This window comes from Gadus chalcogrammus, chromosome 6, assembly GCF_026213295.1.
Source record: "Gadus chalcogrammus isolate NIFS_2021 chromosome 6, NIFS_Gcha_1.0, whole genome shotgun sequence".
Taxonomy (NCBI): Eukaryota; Metazoa; Chordata; class Actinopteri; order Gadiformes; family Gadidae; genus Gadus; species Gadus chalcogrammus.
In genome coordinates this window covers 11,233,065-11,257,064 of record NC_079417.1, presented here as the reverse complement: position 1 = coordinate 11,257,064, position 24,000 = coordinate 11,233,065, and the positions used below count along the sequence as shown (strand labels likewise).

At 47.8% G+C, this 24,000-nt stretch overlaps 5 protein-coding genes across 6 annotated transcripts in view; 3 read left to right on the top strand and 2 right to left on the bottom strand.

The window, feature by feature from the left end:
- The window catches only part of rtkna (rhotekin a), a 43,890-nt gene extending 33,710 nt beyond the window's left edge, over positions 1-10,180 (top strand). For both annotated transcript variants that reach the window (XM_056592059.1, XM_056592060.1), the window contains exons 4-11: positions 137-254; positions 794-1,012; positions 1,415-1,509; positions 3,630-3,736; positions 4,307-4,435; positions 5,264-5,429; positions 6,000-6,104; positions 7,132-10,180. In XM_056592059.1, coding sequence (XP_056448034.1) covers positions 137-254; positions 794-1,012; positions 1,415-1,509; positions 3,630-3,736; positions 4,307-4,435; positions 5,264-5,429; positions 6,000-6,104; positions 7,132-7,859 — 1,667 coding nt within the window. In that variant the 3' untranslated portion in view covers positions 7,860-10,180. The remainder of the gene's footprint in view (positions 1-136; positions 255-793; positions 1,013-1,414; positions 1,510-3,629; positions 3,737-4,306; positions 4,436-5,263; positions 5,430-5,999; positions 6,105-7,131) is intronic.
- mblac2 (metallo-beta-lactamase domain containing 2) lies at positions 8,454-14,642 on the bottom strand. The gene is made up of 3 exons (XM_056592061.1): positions 14,067-14,642; positions 12,595-12,809; positions 8,454-11,216 (listed from the first exon to the last, which is right to left on the bottom strand). Exons 1-3 carry the CDS (start codon positions 14,506-14,508, stop codon positions 11,043-11,045), a joined length of 831 nt encoding a protein of 276 aa, XP_056448036.1. The 5' UTR covers positions 14,509-14,642; the 3' UTR covers positions 8,454-11,042.
- A 116-nt stretch (positions 14,643-14,758) lies between these two features.
- Positions 14,759-17,650, top strand: polr3g (polymerase (RNA) III (DNA directed) polypeptide G). The gene is made up of 8 exons (XM_056592927.1): positions 14,759-15,060; positions 15,180-15,343; positions 15,772-15,901; positions 16,395-16,460; positions 16,544-16,609; positions 16,688-16,740; positions 16,916-17,044; positions 17,134-17,650. The coding sequence occupies exons 2-8, from the start codon at positions 15,233-15,235 to the stop codon at positions 17,212-17,214; spliced, it is 636 nt and encodes a 211-aa protein (XP_056448902.1). The 5' UTR covers positions 14,759-15,060; positions 15,180-15,232; the 3' UTR covers positions 17,215-17,650.
- lysmd3 (LysM, putative peptidoglycan-binding, domain containing 3) lies at positions 16,957-20,527 on the bottom strand. The gene is made up of 3 exons (XM_056592926.1): positions 20,386-20,527; positions 19,093-19,373; positions 16,957-18,671 (listed from the first exon to the last, which is right to left on the bottom strand). The coding sequence occupies exons 2-3, from the start codon at positions 19,357-19,359 to the stop codon at positions 17,958-17,960; spliced, it is 981 nt and encodes a 326-aa protein (XP_056448901.1). The 5' UTR covers positions 19,360-19,373; positions 20,386-20,527; the 3' UTR covers positions 16,957-17,957.
- A 469-nt stretch (positions 20,528-20,996) lies between these two features.
- The window catches only part of adgrv1 (adhesion G protein-coupled receptor V1), a 122,681-nt gene continuing 119,677 nt past the window's right edge, over positions 20,997-24,000 (top strand). Inside the window, exon 1 of the mRNA XM_056592426.1 lies at positions 20,997-21,389. Within this exon, the coding sequence (XP_056448401.1) occupies positions 21,335-21,389 (55 nt within the window). The 5' untranslated portion in view covers positions 20,997-21,334. The remainder of the gene's footprint in view (positions 21,390-24,000) is intronic.

Genomic DNA, 24,000 nt, shown 5'->3' with positions numbered 1-24,000 from the left:
GTGTGTGTGTGTGTGTCAACTATATTTAACAGAACAAACACGATTTTCTACGCTGGACTTCGTGTCTTCCCCATTGTCTCTCGGTCACCCACCCTAAATCCTCCCGGTTATTCTCCTCTTTCCCGGCGTTTTCCAGAGCTCCACCGCTGTGCCGTCTTCTGCCTACTCCAGCTGGGCGGGGAGATCTTCGACACGGACATGGTGATGGTGGACCGCACGCTCACCGACATCTGCTTCGACAACACCATCGTCTTGTGAGTCATCTCCGTGTCTGGGCACGAAGCGCAGTCAAGTCACATTTATAGACACATTTACAAAACAACCTGAGTGGAACCAATGTGCCGTACGGTTAAAAAGTGATCACCACGCACACCTCTTCTCATTAATCTCAGAGAGGAGGCACTACTGGATAATGTTTATACCACGTCCTAAATCCCTCCTTTTTACATGAAAATGACTTCAACCTACATCTGGATAGAAGAGTAATAATCCCTGACTGGGATGCTGTATTATTCTTTACATTCTTTACACGCTTCTAGCATTTAGCGAAACTTGCGCTACTAGCCTTTAGTGCTACTAGCATTAAGCTTAACATGTGGTACTAGCATGTAGCACTACCAGCACTACTATATTATGTATGTATTATTCTTTACATGCTAGTAGCCACATCGTTACTAGCATCTAGCGCTACTAGCATCTAGCGCTACTAGCCTGTTCACACAGTGTGAAGCTAGCTCAGCGCTATCCAAACGCCTGGACCCTGACGCGGCCTCTCGCTCGCCCCCTCCTCCAGTAAGGACGCGGCGCCGGGCTTCGAGCTGCGCGTGGAGCTCTACAGCTGCTGCTCGGAGGACGACTACTCGGCCGGCAGCACGCCCAGGAAGCTGGCCAGCAAGCTGAGCTCCTCGCTCGGCCGCTCGGCCGGCAAGAAGCTGCGGGCGTCCCTGGAGCCCGGCGCGGGAAACCCCGTAGGCAACGGGTCCCCGCTGCTCCTGCCCGTCCCCTCCGTGCCGTGAGTCCTATAAACCCTGTGTGTGTGTGTGTGTGTGTGTGTGTGTGTGTGTGTGTGTGTGTGTGTGTGTGTGTGTGTGTGTGTGTGTGTGTGTGTGTGTGTGTGTGTGTGTGTGTGTGTGTGTGTGTGTGTCTATACCTGAATCCTATGGCTACACTGTGTGCGTGTGTGTGTACAATGGTACCAGTGTTGTAGTAATTACATGGTACATGTAATTACTACAACACTGGTACCTACTAGATTAGTGGAGTCAAATAGGGTTCAAAAGGCACTTAGTACATGTCTGTACACAAACACTCATAACACACATACACAATCCTAATCTGTGGCTACCTGCTCTGGTGTGTGTGTGTGTGTGGGTGTGGGTGTGGGTGTGTGTGTGTGTGTGTGTTGTGTCGACAGAGGACCCAAGTACCATCTCCTGGCCCACACCACCCTGTCTCTGTCCCACATCCAGGACAGCTTCCGCACCCATGACCTCAGCATCTCAGGCAACGGTGAGTGGGCGCCTCAACACACATATTTCTTGTCATTCTGTACATCCATTATACATATGGCTTATACTGTATGTCAGTGGCGGCTGGTGGTTTTTAAAGTGAGGAAGGAAGGACTGCGCACTTGGTTGCCATTGGCCTGCTTGCACTGTTGGTGTATGGTGGCATAAGATTGTGAGACTCAAGTTGATTCAGGGTGTTTTGGTGAACTACCAAATAGTAGGGAGGGATAGTTATGTGAATAAAATAGATACAAAGCCACCAGTGGCATCAGTGTAATTTTAAAGCTGGTGGTCAACATGTCTTTGAAATGGACTACAAGGGCAGAAGGAAAGGATGCAAAGCCCATTAGTCAAATCAGGCCTACTCTTGATTTGTAAAGATAAAAAAAAAATCTGGGCCTATTTTTGCCCTCAATGACTGAAGTTATTGGTTGTTATTTGGCTATGTTTATTTTCAGTTACAATTGTTTTAAGAAAAGACTCAAGTCCAGAAGTCATGCCATTTAAAATGCATCATGCTCTGAATCATTCACCCTTTTATCACCCTTTCCACAATATCAAACAGAACGGTCAGAGTAACAAACTAGTAAAAGAACAAGAACATTTTTTCAAACAACCTGATCTATAGGCATGGTGCCTAGCAAGGAAAGTGGGATAGCAGCGCCAACGTGATCTTGACACTTGTCGAGGCGTTTGGTTGCACTATCAAGATTTTTCACATCAGTGAAACCATGAACAGCCCACGTTGGAGATTGCCGTTATTCATTAGCAAACAGGGAGGGCCAGCAATACAGTCGATTGCTAGTAATGCTACCAGTAAGCCATGAGTACCTAGCAGACCATGTAGCACTCACAACACTGACGTTGCCATTACCTTTGGTGATCTCGATTTTTGGAAGTGGTCTACCTTTTTCTTTGGTCGCTAACTTAGCACTGTAACTCAATGAATGGAATGCTTTGTCTAATAAAACGTGAACAATGTCCTTTTGTTTCCAAAGTTTCCATTGTACACTTTATTTGCAAATGTTAGAATCTCGCTATCGTTCAGATGATTTTCACTTGCTTTGCATGCATCTCTAGACTGAGCGGCAATGCAGAGCGGGTTTGTTATCGACAGTGTTGCCAGCTTGGGCAGATTTCCCGCCCAATGATATTTTTTCCAGCCTAACGTGGTTAGAAGTAGCCCAATTGGGTGGGAAATCTGCCCAATCTGGCAACACTGCTCACCAGCCAGGGATCCTAAAGTAGTCGTATTTAAGGGCATTAATCATTACAGTAGTCTGGGCAATCTACATTTTTTATTCTCAACAATGTTAAGGAGGATCTTCCTCCCTCACCTCACTGGAGAAGCCTCCACTGCTGTATATAGACCAGGGCATAGTTCAATGCTGGGTGGCAGCAACGAGGCACAGTGGGCGTCTGGTCCACAGGGGGAAATATAAATATTCTGAAGACCACTAGGTCTCTCTCTCCCTCTCCCTCTATCCCCCCCCCCCCCCCCCCCCCCCTTGCTGCCCAGCTCTTGTGTCGTCTGACAGCCAGCTTTTGTTAAGGTCACGTTAATGAAGGTCATGTTAATAAAGGCGCTGTGTAAAACTGTTATGATGGCTGCTGATAAGCAGGGGGCAGGAGCCCTCAGAATGACAGGCCTTCCTGTTTTATTCATGGCCTCTTCTCGCTGCAGTAAAGTTTCATGGCTGCTCCTCTTCACTTCATTCCTGCGAGCTGACAGCCTTTTCACTCTCTAACTGTGTGTGTGTGTGTGTGTGTGTGTGTGTGTGTGTGTGTGTGTGTGTGTGTGTGTGTGTGTGTGTGTGTGTGTGTGTGTGTGTGTGTGTGTGTGTGTGTGTGTGTGTGTGTGTGAAGGGGAGGTATTCGATTTCACAGGGATTTCTGTGTGTGAGAGTCTGTGTATGTGTGTGTGTGTGCGTGGGCCGAAAATATTTGTGTAACTTGCCCTTTCATTAAAATGTAAAATGGCATGTTTAATTATTCAACCTGTTGTTTTTCCCTGACTTGTCGCCTTCTCTGGCTCTCCCTCTCTCCCCCACTCGTTCCCTCCTCCATTCCTCTCCCTCTCACCCCCATTCTCTCTCTCTCTCCCTCACTTCCTCCACACAGAGGAGTGTTCCTATTGGCTGCCTCTGTATGGCAGTGCGTGCTGTCGCCTAGCTGCCCAACCACACTGCATGACACAACAGATGATGAGCGGCTGCTTGAAAGTCAAGGTGAGAGAGAGAGAGAGAGAGACGAATAGACTCTAAAACGATTATCGTTGCAAAAACAAAATATCTGTAAAAAATATTTGTCATGATCATTAAAGACATCAACAGATGAATTAACTTATCTAATATTTTATTAGAAAAAAGCTTTTCTCACAAATATGAATTTCTATGAACAATGCAATAATCAATGCAGAGGAGCTCTGCCTTGTATGTAAAAAAAAATAGGTTTCAGTTTTATTTTATTTCTAATATATCTTTTCTGTCATTAAAGAATATGCTGCTCTTGAATTAGAAGGAGTTCTTGTGTCTGGGTGTGAGTTTGCGTGCATGCTATGCGTAGGCTGGATCGCAATCTTGTCAAGACAAATCAGATTGGCCAATACACACTGAAGATCAATTCAATATTTTTAAAATCCCTAAATTATCCCTCTCTGGCAAACAGATATTTTCTTAATCTCATGTTCCACTTCCCTTTGTTAATCTCTCTCTCTCGCTCTCTCTCTCTCGCTCGCTCTCGCCCTCTCGCTCGCTCTCGCCCTCTCGCTCGCCATCGCCCTCTCTCGCTCACAGCAGCTAGGAGGTGACCCTCAGAGCTGGACCACGGTGTACGGTGTCCTCAAAGGAACAAATCTCTTCTGCTACCAGCGACAGGAAGACCTGGAGTCCAGCGTGGAGCCGGCGTTCACCATTGTCATCAACAAGGTGGGAGAGAGAGAGAAACACTGCCAACGCTAGAGCATGAAGTAGTATCATTTCAAAGAATATATATATAGTTCAAAATATAAGAGAAAGATAGAATATTAAAAAAACGTTGGCAGGTTAAACTCTGGAAATCACTGAACATTTCCCTTCTTGTTAAGGGGTAAGGGGCCCCTGTGCTACACTATTCAGGCCAGTGTACTGCTCACCCCCTTCTGGACAGTCAGTGTGCCAGTTCACCGTACAAGCCAGACTGGCACTTCATCAGCGCCTCATCTCTCTTGGGGTCTCCTGTGACCACACCGATCACTTGGGGGTTTCCGCGTTGATTCGGCTGTGACTCACTCGGGTTAACTTCTGACCCCTCCTGATCTGAGCTGCGATGGCAGCGGGGTCAGCCGCTGTCAGACCAGATCAGATGAGAGTATATGAAGTTTGTGTGACCTTTTGCTCGTCAGCGGCTCTGGGCTTTCCAACGGGAGCCAGAATGAAATGAGACGACGGGACGAGTCCGACCCATGAGTGAATTGGTTGATCATCACTGGCACCTAGTGGCGGTTTCTAAGACTGCGGCTTTATTCGGAAGTACACGGAACCGTCGTGTCAGTGACAGTGAAGAGATCGTCACTTCAGTAGAGAACATATATTAAAGCCCCATTTGGATAAGAATATAATTAGTGAAGTGTTGTATCAAAAATGAAAATGTTATACCTTTGCAAGTGTCAAGATAACGTAAAAGAAAAAAAAATTGGTACAACAGTGTTAACCCCTTTGCTGATCTGAGTTCATACCCTTTACATTATCCGTGTTTCTATACGTGGTGTTTTATAGGAAACCAGAATACGGGCCTCGGAGAAGGACCCCCAGAGCAAGGCCCAGAGTGTGTGCATCACAAACCAGTACGGTGGAGAGGAGGTCACCCACACTCTGACCACCGACAGCCGGGAGGACACCCACCGCTGGATGGAGGCCTTCTGGCAGCACTTCTACGACATGAGTGAGCCCCACACACCACCGCCACGGGGGTCAGGGATTAAGACGCCTGCCAGGCATCAATACACTGATAATGATGGAGGTGTTGAATGTAGGCCTTGTGCAAAGTAGCACTTTGAGATCATTGTTTGATCCAAAGTGCGTTATAAATAACATTTATTATTAATACCATACACGATATTCCTCTTTTAGAAATTCACATGGATGATGCTTGTACACTATTACAGTATGCATGTAGGCAGGCTCTGCAGCTGCAGAGGTTGTTTGGACGAAATGAGGATGAGGATTATTAATATTTGGCCAACCAAAATGATAGTTAGTTTTGGAATGGTGGCTTGTACAGTGAACGATATCCCCCTGTCACAGGCCATGCGTGGTGATGTAGTGGTAATCTTACACACTGCTCCTTTTAATACGATTCCGTATGTAAATGATCGGGTTGGTGGTGACTGTTTTCGTCCAGATAGGCTTGTCCGTTTGTTTAAACAAGCCAGATGTTCTGATGGTTAACATGCAAACCTCAGACCACAGGCTCCGTGGCTGTTATAGTGACTGATATCTCCCCCCCCCCCAGGCCAATGGAAGCAGTGCTGTGACGACCTGATGAAAATCGAACTTCCGTCACCCAGGAAGCCCTCCACAGTTACCCCAAAACAGGGCTCCCTGTACCATGAAATGGGTAAGGCACGGGTTCATCCAGCTCTGAAAGGTCTGAATATATTTTTTTGGTCAAATGTTTACCATATGAAAAGGAATGGTAAGAAGAAAAAGGTGAATTAGACACCAGCCAAAATATAAACCAAAGGTTCATTCCTTCTTTGCTTGCACAGCATGGTGTTGTAGTTTTAACTTAACTGTAGGGATGTGCATGACATACTTTCACCAAAATGTTCCTTCGCTCTGCTTTACCTTTACCTCTCTGTACTGTAGCCTGAACGTCTCTGACACACTGACTCTCCCTGTCTGTCTCTCTCTCTGTGTTTCTCTTTCCCTCTTTATTGTGTGTGTGTCCTAAACATCCTTCACTCCCGCCTTCTCTTTGGTTAAACCTTTTCCTTATTTCCATCGTTTGCTCCCCTATTTTGGTCTTTCATTCACAAAACTAAACCTTTCATCATTTTATTTCACATTAACCATTTAATTTCATATCATTATTCATCCATAATACGTTGGACCCTATTCAAAAACCAATTTTCTGCTTCCCATCTCACGCCCCGACCATACTAACCTCGTTTCATCCATGACATCCAAAAACACTGGCCCCCATCCTTCATCCTCCCTCCCCCCCCCCCCCCCCCTGCTCCACCTCTCTGCACCGCTCCGCTGCAGCCCCTCTCTCCGCCCCCTCGTGCGAGGGCCTTCTCCTGCAGGATAACGCTGTGTCCGCCGAGATTCGCGCTCTCCTCTCCTCCTATTACAACGACAGGTGACGTATACACGTAGAACGCAGAGACGCAGAGGCAGAGCTCCTCTAAACGGGACCGGGGTTGGTTTAAACATCCCTCCAATCATAGAGCTGGCATGAGTTTGTTTGTCGCAAATACTAACATTTCAACAAATACAAAACACATCCGCGGGGAGCGGAAGGAAAGGAGGGGTTAGAAGACACGTCGTCCGATCATTAGACGTGTCATCATCGGATCGACGGTCCGGTATCGCAGCGTGCTGACGGCCGTGTCCCCTGCTCCCCCCCCCCCCCTCCTTAGTTATTGAGGCGTCGGACGGCCTGGGCACCGCCGTGTCGGACCTCCTGGCCCGCCGCATGCAGGAGCTGGAGCTGCGCAGCCAGCTGGGCACCTCCCCCACCTGGATGTCCCTGTTCGAGGAGGAGGGCGAGGAGAACGGCTCCCCCCGTGGCCCCGGCCGCCCCCGCCTCTCCCGCCTGTCGGCCCCCAGCCCCCGCGCCCCCCACCGCTCGCCCCGCAGCCCCGGCAGCCCCCGGCGCCACCCCCGGCCGGGCCTGCTCTCCTCGGACGCCAGCCTGACGTCGGACAGCGACAGCCCCAGCAGCGCCAGCCCCTGCTCGCGCCACGGCGGCTGGGCCGACGCCCCGCTGAGCTACGGGCTGCTCTCCTCGCCCTCGCCCTCCTCGCGCTCCCGGCCGCGCACGCTGTCGCTGGACGCCAAGCTGAGCACCCTGCGCGGCAGGCGCTACGGAGGGGGCGGGGACTTCCAGTGCTCGTGCCACCCCGCGCCTCCCGCCTCGCTGCTCGCCCCGCTGACGGTGTCCTCCTCGTCCCGCTCCCCGCGCGCCGCCCAGCCCGCCCTCTCCTGCTCCAGCTCCACCTCCAGCAACAGCTCCAGCGAGGGCCGGCACAGCCCCGAGTCCTCGGAGGCGAAGGACGCCTTCTCCAGGCCGTCCCCAGCCCGCCGCAGCCTCAGGAACCTCAGGGCCCGTCTGGACCCGCGCAACTGGCTCCAGAGCCAGGTGTGACTTTGACTGGGACACGACGGCAGCCGCCAGCCACTCCTGACTTAACTGGATTAACATGGAGTCGCCGACGCTGCGTTGTGATGAAATCAAATGAAACCTAACATATGTGAACTGAGCTCAGGGCGTTCTGCCCGAGGGCACAGCCTCGTCCTGAGTCTTACAAGCTGCCTCAACCCCCCCTAGTGGACCTGATGCCAATCGCCCAGGTCGGTCCTGGTGCCAACTGGAATAGGAACAGGTGACAATCTCCTCTGCCTGGATGCCACAAACGTAAAAAATAAATAATGATTGCTACATTTTGAGAACCCGCATGTTGACAACAATAGTGATAAATGCAATCAACCACGTTTAGTAAAACCACAACATGGCTAGCCATACGGGTGCAACGGCCTGTGGTTCCCATATTAGTATCAGTGTTTCTCCTCTGGTTGAATTGGTTTTCATCTGCCTGCCCCTTGCAAGACACACATGCACACAACTGGGAAGTGGTTTTAAGGGTGACATATTATACGACCAGGTGTGATTTGACGTTACAAGCCGTTTTTTGAAAATCTGCCTCTTCTGACATCACAAGTGGGCGTGTCCACCTAGATGTGTGCTGGATAGATCACAGTCTGCCAGCATACCAAGTGGACTGTAGCAAACCTTGCTCATCTATCCGTCATCCGTCGAGGTGGACACGCCCACTAGTGATGTCAGAAGATGCCGATATTTAAAACGGCATGTAACGGCTCACACTCACACGTGGTGGTATGGTATGTCACCTTTAAAAGAGATGTGTACTATTGATACACTACCAGTACCCTCACCCTGTATGTTCCTCGTTGACATCCCCCCCAACATCTCTGTCTGCAGGGTTAGTAGCCCGAGCAGAAGTGAGCATGAATCAATTTGCAAAAAGAAATTCAGTAAATGGTTTGTGATTGTGTCTAAATGTGTCAGGGAAGGCCTAACTGTAGTAAGGGTGTGTTTGTAGCTTGCTTGTACTTACTGTGATAACTACTTCAGTGCCCGTAATCTACTGAAGTGACCATCTCTCCTCGCTCTCATGAAACCCAAGCAGTGTCCTGCATGATTTGCTTCGAAGAGTTGTGCTCTTTCAAAGTGTTCTGAACGATTGCAGTTGGTGTAAGCTATAAGCTAAAGGGCCACTGTGTAAGATTTAGAGACTCATCTGCAAAAGCTTGATAACCAAAATATGCATGTTGTATTCATAATGAAAATAAATGTCCAATTGCCACAGTGGTTTAGCCATGCTCACAGGGATGGTAAAAGGAGGAATTTATTAAGTTTAAAAGGGTCTGCCCTGGTGAGCAGCTATGAATAAGCAATGAATAATCTTACACAGTGCTCCTTTTTAATATGATTTCAGTTTGGAATGAAAAAGAATTGGAATGGTGGTTACAGTGCTCGTCTAGATAGAATTGTCCTTATTAGGTGTACTGATAAGAGGTACACCTGATAAGAGGTACTGTTTATATGCATACCTCCAATCACAAAAAAATTAAGACATACACAAAAGTGATGTGTAATGAACGGGACACAATAAGCCATAATAAATCGTTGGTCTTGTGAAAGTATGGTGGTATTTTATTAAGCAGTAAAAGCCGTAATAAAGCAGTCCCTGCAGTATTTCATTGGAAGAACTCTTGCATTTGATCCATTGTAAAACATGAAGATATTATGGTCACTATTCACTACATTTACAACTCTTGTCTAGGTTATCTTTGTAATGGTGAGGACGGGATTGTGTAACTTTTAGTTAGACCATTTCGTTACGATTCAATGTTCGTGGAAATCAATGTCAAAATCTACAAATCTTCCTTTTTTTTTTATTAGTTCTGAATTTATGTACATTAACCTATCCAGGAGACTATCTTAAATGAGCCTGTTCAACCTCTCAAATGCGTCAGCATTTGTATTACTGAACCTTAAACCCTTAAGTTATCTCAAACCCTCGACTGTTAGAAATCAACCTCAGGTGTTGGTTCGGTCAACAATGGAGCTCTAACATCCTATGACTTATCATTTGTATTATAACAGATTTCTTGTTTCAGTATGACATTGAATGTCATCTGGCTACAGTGTTTGTGTTTCGGTGTGCTCTGCTGGCACGCATTCCCAGAGAGCAAACACGTTAATAACATGACATGTTAATAATATTAATAAGAATAAATACTTTATCCGTTTACGTCTTGCCTTTTCTGTTTTTACATCACGTCTACTACTGCTTTCTACTGTTACTACGGTCGTTCACGGTAATATTCCACTCACTAGATACAGGGCCAATGCCTTGGTAAACTTGAAAATATGAGCCATTCAGTATTGCAACAGAGGACATTTTTCTGCAGGGAGTGTGGGGGGGGGGGGAGAAAGGAGCAAGTCACGGTCTGTGCAAGTCTGCTACTAGGTGCCCCCCTTCTGGCTTCAGCAGACTTTAGAAAACGATCGTGTTCTCTGTGATTGTGTTACTCTCAGCTTCCTGATTGGGTGAGACACTCGGTATGAGATTCAGTTAGAGATGCATGCTTGGCTCAAATAGAAAAAGCTAAATGAATCCTGACTGTTCATCAGATACCCTGTGTTGTGTGTGTAGGCAAGCGCGCACACACGCACACAATAGAGGCTTTACGTTTAGTTCCTGCTTCCAAGCCAACAGTACAAAGCACTAGTACAAACGTAGGAGGTAGTTGTCACCTAGTCTTCACTGAGCAGTGGAATATGCATAGAGGAATACTATGGCCATATCGTCTCCTGGAAGATAAACCTCAGCAGTGCCCGGAGTTCCCTGTGTGTGTAATGCCGAGTTGTACCATAAATGTGCAATGTCAATCAACACCTAAAAGTATATATAAAAAAAAAAACAAGCATACATCTTACCACATTCAACCAATAAATTACACTCCCTATAAATATTGTATATGATCCATATAGTGCTAATCAAACGATCCATTTAACCGATCAGAGCTTAACCGTATCAAGGTTTTTGGCAACTATCGTAACTATTTCAGATTATACAGGTAAACATAACAATACACCGAGGTCTAGATATAATGACCGGGAGGGCTTCCCCCCCTCCCCGGCCCGTGCGTCTTCATGGATAAGATTATAAAACACTCAAACATCTCATGTTCTCTGCGTTCGTGTGCTACCCGTCGGGGCTGATCCGTCCCTGGGTTCCGGCTAGCAGGCGCTGCGGGGGTTGGAGGCCCTCAGCGCCACCCCGGCCAGAGTCCTCCAGGCGAAGGTGGAGAACTTGGCGGGGCAGGTCCCGGCCCGGCTGATGTAGGACGTGGCGATGCGGTGGAGCCGCTTGGCGCCGAAGGTGTTGTAGTGACCCGGGAGGACCTGGTCCACCTGGGCGGGGGGGGTAGTGGTAGTGTGTACATTTAGCAGACGCTTTTATCCAAAGCTAACAATCGCTAGGTTAACCCATTCCCCGTATACAACAAAGATGGCTAGGATAAGTGAGTAGTGAAGTGGGTACATTAAGTGACAGCACGTATAACATACAATAAGTGAGTACATTAAGAGACAGGACGTAGAACACGCAATATGTGAGTACATTAAGAGACAGGACGTAGAACACACAATAAGTGCGTATATTGAGAGAGGACGTAGAACACACAAGCGAGTACATTAAGGGACAGGACATAGAACACACAATAAGTGCGTACATTAAGAGACAGGATGTAGAACACACAATAAGTGCGTACATTAAGAGACAGGACGTAGAACACACAATAAGAGAGTACATTAAGAGACAGGACGTAGAACACACAATAAGTGCGTACATTGAGACAGGTCGTAGAACACACAATAAGTGAGTACATTAAGAGACAGGACGTAGAACACACAATAAGTGCGTACATTGAGACAGGACGTAGAACACACAATAAGCGAGTACATTAAGTGACAGGACGTATAACATAAAATAAGTGAGTACATTAAGAGACAGGACGTAGAACACACAATAAGTGAGTACATTAAGAGACAGGACGTAGAACACACAATAAGTGCGTACATTTGTCCACTGTACACCGTTCTGCACCTATTACTGCAGTTATTATACTCGCAACCCATAACTTTTACCTCTTTATCTATTCTTAAGGCACAATGAGGTAATGACAATATTCTAAATATTAATCCAAGGTGGATCCTGATCAACTTTATTAGCATTGTGATTATGTTTTTTTTTCTGGTTGTATTATTTGGACCAATTGTTACTGAAGTTTCCAGCATTTCATTTCCTTGACAGAAAGAGCACAGCAGAGAGGGGAAACAGGTAAAGGTGCAAATGAAAGGAGAGGGTAAAGGAGAGGGCCACATCAGTTTAGGGTTAGGGTTAAGTTTGGGGAGAGGAGATAACGTTTTCAATATAGTGTTAGGGTTGGGGAGAGGAGATGAGGACGTTGTCAGTGTAGGGTTAGGGTTGGGGAGGGAGATGAGGACGTTGTCAGTGTAGGGTTAGGGTTAGGGTTGGGGAGAGGAGATGTGTACGATGTCAGTATTCCTAGCGAGAGTTGGGATTGAACTAGACTAGTTTCATTCAAAAACAGGCCATATTGTGCGAGTCATATATACCACCCCACACTGCCCTCGGAGCTCCCACCCTGTTCTCTCATCTTCCACACACACACACACACAACTCGGTGAAACGCAACTGAGCATGTGCGACTCGAACCAGACAAACTAAGGAGAACAGTGAATCAGACGTGGGGTTGATGGTGCCCACCTGCTCGCTGTCCACGAGGCCCACGATGCGCTCGCAGCTGCTGATGTAGTCGCTGACGCGGCTGTAGGGCAGCCAGTCGATCATGGCGCCGTCGTAGACCACGTCCCCGCTGAACAGCAGCTTGTGGTCGCCGTCGTGCAGGCAGATGCTGCCCCGCGAGTGGCCCGGCATGTGCAGCACCGTCAACTGCCGGTCGCCCAGGTTGATGACGTCGCCTGGGAGGGGAGGGAGGGGGGTCGGACACACGAGAAGGATGGGTATGCATTTCAGAAGTCCTGCAGAAGCCCCGGTTGCTTCTGTGTGTGTGTGTGTGTGTGTGTGTGTGTGTGTGTGTGTGTGTGTGTGTGTGTGTGTGTGTGTGTGTGTGTGTGTGTGTGTGTGTGTGTGTGTGTGTGTGTGTGTGTGTGTGTGTGTGTGTGTGTCATGAATAACGGCTGATGTCATACTACATACTTTTTACACACAAAGTCCTAGAGAAACCACCCAACCTTGCCCCGTGCTGTAGTGTGAATACCACACATAACATAACTTCACCAGAATGACATCATCTCTTCAGTCTACATGTTAACCTATCACTTTCAAGCTTGACCAAGACCCATCTCTCTTCCGGAAGCGATCGGGACAGGATCGTACGGCAGAGGAAAGAGATGACTCATACAGTACGGGAGTATTTGGTTGAAATGAACACACCGGGCAATAAGATATTCCAGCTGCACTGCAGCAGCAACTCTGACACAGCACAACAGAGAGCTGGATATTGACCCACTGCAGAAATGACTGCCGGTAAGATAGCAAAAGGAGTTAGTTTGGCCCAAGCAGAAAAGTGTTTCATCTAATGATGGAGATGGCAAAGGCTCAGTCGTATGAGGTGACTTAGTTGAGATGGGTTCTGTGTAGATTAAAAAAGGGTTACCATTTGATGACCAGATCTTGACAGTCAAAAATCAAAGTCTTCCAAAAACTGAAAAATGAAGAATTTCATGCCACACTATGAAAAACAAATGTACTGAAAAATATACTGGTTACAAAAAGTAACGTTTCAGTAACTTTGCCAATCCCATGGCACAAACTATGGGCTTGGCAGCCGGTACACAGGCTGTTGCCCAATCTGGGCACACACATGTACACACACATGTACACAGAGACACACTGATCACACAGATTCCTCCATAAATAGCGAACACGGGAGGTTAATATATGCAGAGGCGGCGCATGTGTGACTGATTGTGATCGCAGCAGTTAGCAGTACATCCGCCAATGTTTGCGTAGCGCTATTCTGCACAATGTCAACTCATAGTCTGTCGATATCCCAAGGCTTTGGGGAGAAGCATGCATTGGATGGGGTTTGCAGTGTGGACGCAGTCTATGCAGGGGGCACACCGTATTGGACCTTCTCTCGTTGCGTTAGTATATAAACGGTGGGACAATTCTCATCCTACTGACAGGCGAGCCCAACGCTGGACGATACCTACCCTCCTGCAGGATGTGTGTAGGCTGCACCGCATGCACCTTGTAGTGCCTTGCCCTCCATCCCGGAAAAGGCGCCTGGACTATCTCCCTGTCACTGAGCCAGGTGGCCGTCTCGAAGTTGTCTCCGTTGACCAGGGCTTCGACCTCGGCACTGTGGACGCCCACTTGTTGGAACTGATGTAGGCCCCCGGAATGGTCGAAGTGGGCGTGGGTGGCGATGGCTAGCAGCGGGTTCTTCCTCTGCGGGTCGGCCCCTAGGAGCCCCTTGGAGGTGATGTAGTCAGGTAAGCTCTTCAAGCCCAGCCCCGTGTCTATCACCACGTCCTGGTGCGAGCCGCGCAGCAGCCAGATATTTGCACGGTTTTCAGACTCGTAGAACCTCTCCTGGATCCAGTACATGCCATCTCCGAGCGATTTGTGAGCATACCAATCGTTGGCAGACATCCCGACTCATGCACTCGTCAAGGGGCATGGAAACGTTTGCCTTTTGGAGGCGATTTAGTTGCAAAATATCCACACCGATGCTTGGTTCGCGTACCACACACACCTACATCTCGATATCTTGGCAGGCAGGCGGGGCCGAGGAGGAAACACCCCGGGGGAAATAAGCGTATGTCATTGGACGGTCACGCGTCTGACGTAAGCATGAACCCTACCGTGATTGGCTGGAAACGTATGGGCGGTCTGCCAACCAAATCGGAGGCGTTTGTGTTTAAAGCCACACCTGAGAGCTCATTGCGGTTGTGTGGATGGTAGTCTCGAACAAATAGTGCTAAATCCAACCGCTCCAGTTGGTATTTGTATGATATATAGAATAAACCAAGACCAGATCTTCTTATCGGTAGAAATGCAGAGCGGGCCTAGCGAGCATGCGGGTATAAAGAGTATGCAGTCACGGAGCACATGGGGACGTGTCAAACTGCTGACCTAGGGCATTCTCAACTTCGTCAATCGAGCTAGGCAGCATCAGTGTTCTCCCTGTCTAACAGTTCCTTGGTATTCTTTTTAACTGTTTTTACATCTTGAATAGAAAGATCTGGTCGAACAGTTCGCCGACTCTGAATGTAAACACTGTCGTGTGTGTGTGTGTGTGTGTTTGTTTTGTGTTTGTTTAGGGGTAGAAGTAAAACACGCTGGGTGTACTCGTGGACAGACTGTCGGAGCCATCATGGGAGGGAGAGGTCGTGGTGTGGCTGCCTTCTCGTTTAACGTTGAGGCGTTGGGCATCACACGAGGCAGCATGCCCGAGGCCATGGTGGGACCAAGACCACTGTTTCCAGTAAGTACTAAATACTGACACTACAAACTAGACCGGCTGCAATTATGTAGGCTACCTGTAAATGACAATAAAGTATGGGCCATTGTGTTTTTATACAGAAAAGATATTAATTTCACCATTCCCCACTTCAGTAATCCGATATGTTGAACAGTTTAGTGTAACGTGTCAGCTGAGGCCTTGAAAGGAATCGTGAATGTGCAAAAAAAACAAACCTCCCCTCAGAGATAAGCCTCCTAGGGGCCCACTTATCTACACTAAGACACGCCCATTAACAATGATTAACTGAATTTACACTAGCCTTATCGTTCTAAAAACATGTTAATGAAATAAATGACTCACGAATGCATTGCATTATCTCAGAAAATATAACAATAATGTTTTTGATAGCTTTGGCCTCATTGTTTTACACGCTCCCCTTCCAACGTCAGAACACTGAGTCGAAACCGGTCCCACTGAGGGATGATGAGGGAGAGGCGTACATGCTGGCCCTCAAGCAGGAGATGAGATGCACAATGCAGAGACTACCGCACAACATCAAACCACTAGCTGCTAAAGCAGGTGAGGAGTGTCAGAGACAGAGGGAGGGAGGGGGCAGTGCATTAGAAATCTCGGATCCTTTTGGGAAGTGATGTGGCAAGAAAAGAGTGAGGTTTCTGCCAGGCGGTGAGGTAATGCAGCACTCGGAACTGAAGCATTTAATTAGGGCCATATCTATCGATGGAGAGAGAGTCAAGGGTTTATAGAGGACAGTCTTAATGGATCCCTTTTGTGGTGGACAATTTATTTGGTGACCTGGGTAGTTTTTTTTTCTCATTCATACGCAATTTGGGCTTTTCATGCATTACAAATAGCAATTAAGAGTACCACAAATGCATTGTTTTACAACTGAACCAGGATTCACTTAATGCATCAAGGAAGTTAATTGAGTTAATTGAAAACTGGGAAATCTCAGCCTGTTTGCTTGGTGCTTTTGATAATTAACTTGATGAGGATTGATGTGTAATTTGTGAAGATGCATCTGAGCACAATTCTGCTTTTATCTGTCCACTAGATGTAGAGCGATACAAGGAGAGATACAACAAGCAGAAACAGCTTAACGATGAAGAATGGACGCCAGGTACGTTTTACTTGCGTACTCTTGCACGATTAAAAATGACATGAGAAATACTTTTTTATGAAGAATGATGTGGGATTTTCCAGACTGGAACCTCTACCCGAAAGAACTGAGGCCCCAAGTCAAACGGACTCGCACAACCAAACCAGCAGGTACTTTTCATTTGTTATTATTTGTTACGTCAATCTGAGGTGGCGTTAAGACTTGACGTTGTGTATTCTCTCCAACAGGCATAAAGAAGCCTTCAGCCAAAGACGCAAAGGATGTGCTGAATAAATTAGAAGCAAGTATCTATTTTAACCTCACAAATAACATTACGGTTGTGGAACGCTAAAATGTCTTAAGTTTACACGGTACATCCTCCAACCATTCATACTTGTCTGATTGTGCAAGTAATCAGGCTTGGGTACGCATGAATAGCAAACATGTTAAGTGCTCATGTTCGTGATTTACTCCAGGAACTGGAAAAGAATGATGGCGCAGAGGAAGAGAAATCGGACGACGAGAAGCCCAAGACCAAGAAAACAGCGGAGGGAGAAGAGGAGGAGGATCTGGAGGAGGAATTGGAAGAGGAGGAAGTGGAGGAGGTGAGAATGAGCAGCTGGTCTTTTGAGTTCTTCTTGCCGAGATGATCAGAATGGTATGAAGCGGTCCCTGACCTTGTTTCACTCTACAGGAGAACGATTACATTGATAGCTACTTTGACAATGGGGAGGAGGACAATGATGACGGCGACGATGGAGAGGCCACCTACTGAGACGATTCCTCAGCGACCAGAAGAAGAATTAGTCAGTGTTGTGTTCAAACTGTGTTCTCTTACCTCACATTGTTTACAAATTACTCTCTCAATGGCTGTTACCAAATCAATACATATTAATCCTTGGAATGTTGCTGTGAAACTGCGGTTGTGAAAAAAAATATGAATTTACTCATTTTATTTCAGCCTGCTCATTAATTTATTCAAAATAGATGTATTTCTTTTCCAGCCTGTTTACAGAGCCACTGGTTAAAAAGGCACATACTGTCTATTTCACCCAAAATATTTACAAGATCAGGAATAAAGGCTTCTATATGATAAAGTCTCTTACCAAAATTACTTGAAGTGATTGCAGGAGTACTGTGCATTTTCCTTGTTTCACCATGCCTTTTGAAGATCTAGAAACAAGTATCCCGACGAAGTAATTAAATTGATATTTTCAATACTGATAGTGTAAGACAGGTTTTTCTCTATCTTCCAAATAAATTAGTCTGGATATGTTAGAACATAATGGAAACCCCCTGGTCCCACCCACCTGACAAAATAGTGTTAAATAATCATGTTTTAATGGCAATTAGAGAAAGAAATCCCATTGGGTCCATCTGGGTTGTTAAAAAAAAAAGGTGACTAAGTCAATGGAATCAAAAAGATTCTGTTCCCTAATGTGACCGTACCCGCCCTGCGTTTGTCTTAAAAGCAGCCGAGGTCCGTCCTGCAGTCTGCACTCCATTATATTCTCTACATCATGTCTTGGCTTGCCTTCCATCGCTGCGATGGTTCATGTCCCCTTCCCCGGCCCCTTTGGGGTCTCCCATGGCGCCGTTCCCCACACCGTCTCCCGGTGCGGCCCCTGCGTGTCTGTCCTCAGGCGGGGAGAGTTCCACCTCGTTCCCCTGAGGAGCGGCGGCATTGGCGGCGGCGGCGCCGTGATGGCTGACGTCGGCCTTCACCAACACCTCGTAGTACAGCAGGTAAAAGACGGGCGTGACGATGCCCACCACCAGCATGATGGCCACCGCCGTCCACCAGCGCATGCCCCAATCGGCCCCATAGTACGGGTCCTTCCTCAGGGCCGGCTTGTACTCGGTCCCCCCCAGCAGCGGCTCCTCCAGCTGTGTGAGCGAGGAAACCACCTCGTTCAGGCTGCTGCGCGACGACGGCCCCGTCGACATCACCAGCCGCTCGATGTCCTTGTCCTTCTCTAGGAGGAAGCCCTCCACGCTGTCGGCCGACGACGACGAGTCCGTCGAGCATTCGGTGGGCACCGAGGACGTGCCGGGGGAGATCTGGGACAGGCTCCAGGTGGTCGACGGCGAGGACGAGGGTTTTAGGGCGGCGGCGGCGCCGTTGTGGTTCTCGGTGAGCACGCTGAAGCGCCGCACGGGGATCTTCACCGAACGCAGCGCGAAGAAGTCCTGCTCCGTGAGGAGGTTGTTGGCCCGCTTGAGGTCCGCCACCTGGGAATCACACACACACAGGGGATGTCTGTCAACCAAATGGACTGCATTTATACAGCGCTTTTCTAACCAGAGGCCCCTCAAAGCGCTTGACAGTTCACATTCAGCCATTCATTCGCACACCGACGGTGGTGTCAGCCCCGCTAGGCGACAGCCAGCTTGTCGGTGGCAGTTAGGGTGAGGCTTCTTGCTCAGGGATCGAACCAGCAACCTTCCGGTTACAAGCCAACCCGCTCTACCTCCTAAGTCACATGCCGCCCAACCAACCTCTGGAATGAATGAATCCTGATCGGTTGTGGTTTACATTATAGGTTTTAATGTGTTCCTGGCTGATAGCCATGTTAAAGGTTAGATGGAACAGGTTCAGTCCGTGTGCTGGAATTGAGTTAATATGTAAAGAATGGAGGGAGGATAGACGTACCGAGCAGTGGTAATGCAGGGCGAGGCTGTTCAAAGTGTCCCCTTCCTGGACGTCCCGGGCCAGGTAGATGATGTCGTCCATCCTCTCCCGGGACGCGCTCCTCCGCAGGCGGTCCCGGCCTCGTGACCGCAGCTCGAAGATCTCGCCGTCGTCCTCCGACAGGTCATTCTCTGAGCCGTTGTTCCCAAACAGGTAGGCGTGGCCTCCGTTGGCAGGCTGCGACGTTGTGGCGGCCTGGAAGCCATAGTGCTGGCCCCGGCTGGCCATGTTGTCCTCACTACCTGGGGAGGTGCACGAGTTACATGGTTTGAAGTTAACGTCAGAAGTTAAAATTAGGCATGGGAGCCATGTGCTTGTCTCCTTACAAGATGACACGTAGCAAACCGCCTCGGGAGACGACATGGAGAAGGATTAAACTTGAGGTCTACCCCCGGGTTCTGCTCGAAAAAGAGCACTCATCTTAAACCTGTTGTGGGCTGAATTCCTATTCTATTTCAAGACCTTTGGTAACTTTGATTCTTTTTTTTAGGCCTAATCATACCTTAGATTCTTGTGTGTCTATCTGCAGGCTGCCTCTTTGCTAATATCTTGAACATCGATAAGACAGCGGTCAGTGTCCTTTGGTACAGAACATCCTGATAAGTTTAGGTTGTGTAACTGTTGTATAACCACTCTAGAACCTCTATAGAACATCTCCTGGTCAGATATGCATGCAAAGACATCAATGACTGCTGCAACTCTACCACAATACTATACCAACAGAGAATATTAACATGGTGAATTATCAAATAATCCCGATCCTACCTAGCGTCGGGATTCCACACATCATTTACATGAATAGCTCAGCCACAGTTGAATACGGAGATAACCAGACCACAACTATACAAACTAACCCTGACCATCAGATGTCAGCCCACGTTACTCTGATGCTCGCAGTAGGGGGGCAGATAGGGAGGGGGTACAGGGGGTCTGATGTTTTCTTATATCAGCTGCACGGAAGAAAGAAAAACAGTGATGGCTGACAATCTCACTGGCTCGATCCACACAACACAACAGCCCTACTTCCACACGCCTACATACAAAAAGGCCATCAGATGTTGAGGTGGCAGAGTAAGGGTTAGAGTAAAGGTTAGGTAGACGACTAGTACTGAGTTCCCGCATAGAGCTAAAGCTAGCCTATGTAGGTGAGGTAGAAACGCACCCAGTTTTAAGATGAGAAAACTGAGACAGCCGAGACCGCCTCTGAACCTTCATTCGTTTAAACTGACCTAAACACACTCTGTTTGCGTTTACCTGTAAAGAGTCGTCACAGTAGGTCGTCTTTAGCTAATTATCTCCATTCTTCCGCCGGCTTACCGTACCTTTAGCTACCTACTAGCCGCTGGAACTCTCGTTAGCCATGGCTCACGCCACGTCAACATAAAGCCGACGTGATGACGTAGTTAGAACTACATGCAGACATACGTCTGTCCGCTAGATGGCGGCAGAGATCAAGCAAACGTGCTGTTCGGGCGCCCCTGTGGTTCACCGGCTAGAGTGCGCGTAGGCCTAGTCCTGACCGCAGCGACCGGGGTTCGATTCCTGCCCGTGGTCCTTTGCTGCATGTCTTCCCCCATCTCTCCCATATCTTCTTGTCTATCTCAATCTACAATAAAAAAATGATGAAACCTTTAACAAACGAAAAAAGTTGCTGTTCAGGGTCGTCTCAGTCGCCAGCTAGATAACTAACGTGACCTAAACTCGAGCACTCTTCACGACAGACTACAGCTAGTTTTGTCGAAGGAGCCTAAACGGCACAGGGCTGACAAACCGGAAGGTGTCGCTGTCTGCCAAAACTCCACAACAGAACGAGACGAACGCGATTAACACATCATGCCTCATTATCCCCGCGGCAGCAAGTTGCTGCGGACTTGTGTTCCCCGTAGTAGGGCTTTAAAGTACAGTAGCAGCAGTTGCACATGGCTGCAGGGCGCTAGGTCAGTGTGTAAACATGCGTGCGGATAGTAAGCCTGCTTGTATTTATGACTGAGGAGGAACACGGGAGGAAGCCTCTGTCTGCTGTATCACTCACTTCAGTCCCGTTAGATGACCCGAGTGCTTTATTGCCGTTCTTGTGCACCGGGGGAACTGCGCGCTATCCACGGAGTAACGCCATCGATATGTTTCAACAGACCGCCCTGGTTTGATTTATATTTGGGGAGACGAATTTGACCCCTGGAATATTCATCGATGACCACATTACATGCAAAGATATTTTCGTAATTTATTTCGGACGGAAAGGCCAAGCAAAGTGTCAGGTAAGTGACGATGTGGTTTCATTGTAACAGGTGTTTTGTTGCAGACGTAGGTCTAAATGCAAGCACAACTTTGTGAAATCAACACTTGTGAGGCAAACCATCTAAAATCTTTTGTTATCTATCTTGTGACACGAGCCCATTCTTCCTCTCTGAGGTAACGTGAACATTTTGATTCACATTTAAATGAAGACTATAACCCCAGTGCGTCTAAAACCCCGCCATGCCCTATATGTGGTAAACTCATAATAGTCAATAGACAATGAAGAAAACGATGAATTGCTCGATCATCAATTATACAAGACAGCTCCAGCAGTCACATTCTAAGGCACAGTAGGAAAACGATTAAAAGTCTTTACCCACTACAAATTTCATTAGGCCTACCCGCCGTGCCAAAAATAAAAACATTGTAAAATGTAGGTTACAAAGCCTAAATATTGATCCAACGCAATAACTAAATGAATATGTGTTAGTGTTACCCGCTGAGGAGGAGGAGGGAGACAAACGCTGTCATGGTTACTCCCTAGGATTTCCAGTGTGGACATTGCGCTTTGTGTGTGTGTCCCCCCACAGCCCCCCCCCACCCTCCCCCCACGCCCCCCGTCCATTGAAATAAAACAAGCGTTCACGGAGAACTCCCACACATAGTGCGCACGACCAAGAAGACCGTCTCATAAAAGCCCCGTTGATTTATATAGATCTGGTGATGAGTAATCTGGGCACACTTTGCACCTGCTACTCTAAAAACATAGTAGTAGTAGCACTAGTATTAGTATTTATTGTGTAGTCAACCTACACAATTGCCCTCATCGTCAAAGGAGATGTCCGGACACTTAAACATGATGATCGAGCCGCTGATTGCTCAGGGGTGAATTCATTGCTAAATAATTGATTATGTCCAGATCATCGCTCAGGGATTCACATGATGTCATTTGGAGCGTCTTTTTCTAAACCTCCTTTGTTGCCACAGCGGAGGTAAATCTCTTTTCATAGTGAAAGGAGCATTAGCAGCAGCTTCTGTAACCATTCAACATTTACACCTGCTCTACGCCCGACGCATTCACAGTAAACACAGAAGACCTTTCACACAGTAAACACATAATGATTTTTAATTTCCAAATCGCCTCATAATAAACCGCAAATCATTATGATTTTTTACCATTTTCCATTATCCCTAATCTGTGTGTGTGTGTGTGTGTGTGTGTGTGTGTGTGTGTGTGTGTGTGTGTGTGTGTGTGTGTGTGTGTGTGTGTGTGTGTGTGTGTGTGTGTGTGTGTGTGTGTGTGTGTGTGCGCAGGCACGCGCGTGTGTCCATGTGCGTGTCTTTATGTACGTCTATGTCTGTACGCATACGTGCATGTGAGTGCCTTCTTGTGAACATGTGCGTGTGTCTCTCTCCCTGCGTGTACTCGGATCCTATGGCTACACTCTCGCACACAGCCGCCCCCCCGTATCTTTTGTCTGTCAGTGTTTAGGTGGCCGCCTCGTAGGGGTCAGCCCTCAGTCGCCCGGCGAGCGGCTCAATGTGATTCACTGGGCGGAAACTGTTTTTATTGCCCGCTCCTCTCTCCTCACTCTCTCCTTCCCTCTGTCTCCTCGGCACAATGAGGAGAGCGCTGCCATAAATACACCGCGGCCATTGACGGACGTTGCTAAGGTGTCGCACGTCTCGGTCGTCGAGCTGAGATTCATGTCGTGTGTGTGTGTGGGGGGGCGGGGGGGGGTGCTGGTAGATGTAAGTATAGATAGAACAACACACGTACAGCCCTGCAACAGGCTGCTCTCGTTGTCCTTCATGGACTGTCCACTGGGGTTACGAAGATGTACATAAGACTAAGGCGTGTGTGTGTGTGTGTGTGTGTGTGTGTGTGTGTGTGTGTGTGTGTGTGTGTGTGTGTGTGTGTGTGTGTGTGTGTGTGTGTGTGTGTGTGTGTGTGTGTGTGTGTGTGGGGGTGTGTGGGTGGGTGGGTGCGTGCGTGTGTGCGCCCGTATTTTATTACAGACGTGTGCAAATTTCTTTCGGTGTATGGAATAAAGATATTGATGGTCTACGGAAAAGTGGCTGAAATACAAGCACCAGTCTCGCTCTCTGTCTCTGTCTCTGTCTCTGTCTCTGTCTCTGTCTCTCTCTCTCTCTCTCTCTCTCTCTCTCTCTCTCTCTCTCTCTCTCTCTCTCTCTCTCTCTCTCTCTCTCTCTCTCTCCCTCTTCTTCGTCTTCTCCCTCCCCTTCATCTCCTCCCTCTCTCCTTCCCTTGCTTGTTTTTATTGTACACTTTAGGCCCATTCAACCTGTTTCTCAAACGTCAGAACAAGAGAAGAGTGATCATCTGCACTAGTTACAGTCTGCCTTCCATCGGACTACCTTGCGTTGAATAGCAAGCAACACTTTCTCCAGTCCTTAAACAGTGGATTTCATAACTGATTCTCCTTCTTCTTGAGTTGTGCAATCAGGAAAACCAAAAGCTGTTCTGCGGATGAGTGCATCACGCAGGCCTACTGGTTTATGCTCATTTCAGGGTCAACAGTCATGCGAGAAGAAAGAAAGATTTCCAAGCCAGAACGAAACATCAAGTGTAACAGATTCATAATGGAGCTGTGGACTGGAACATCCAAA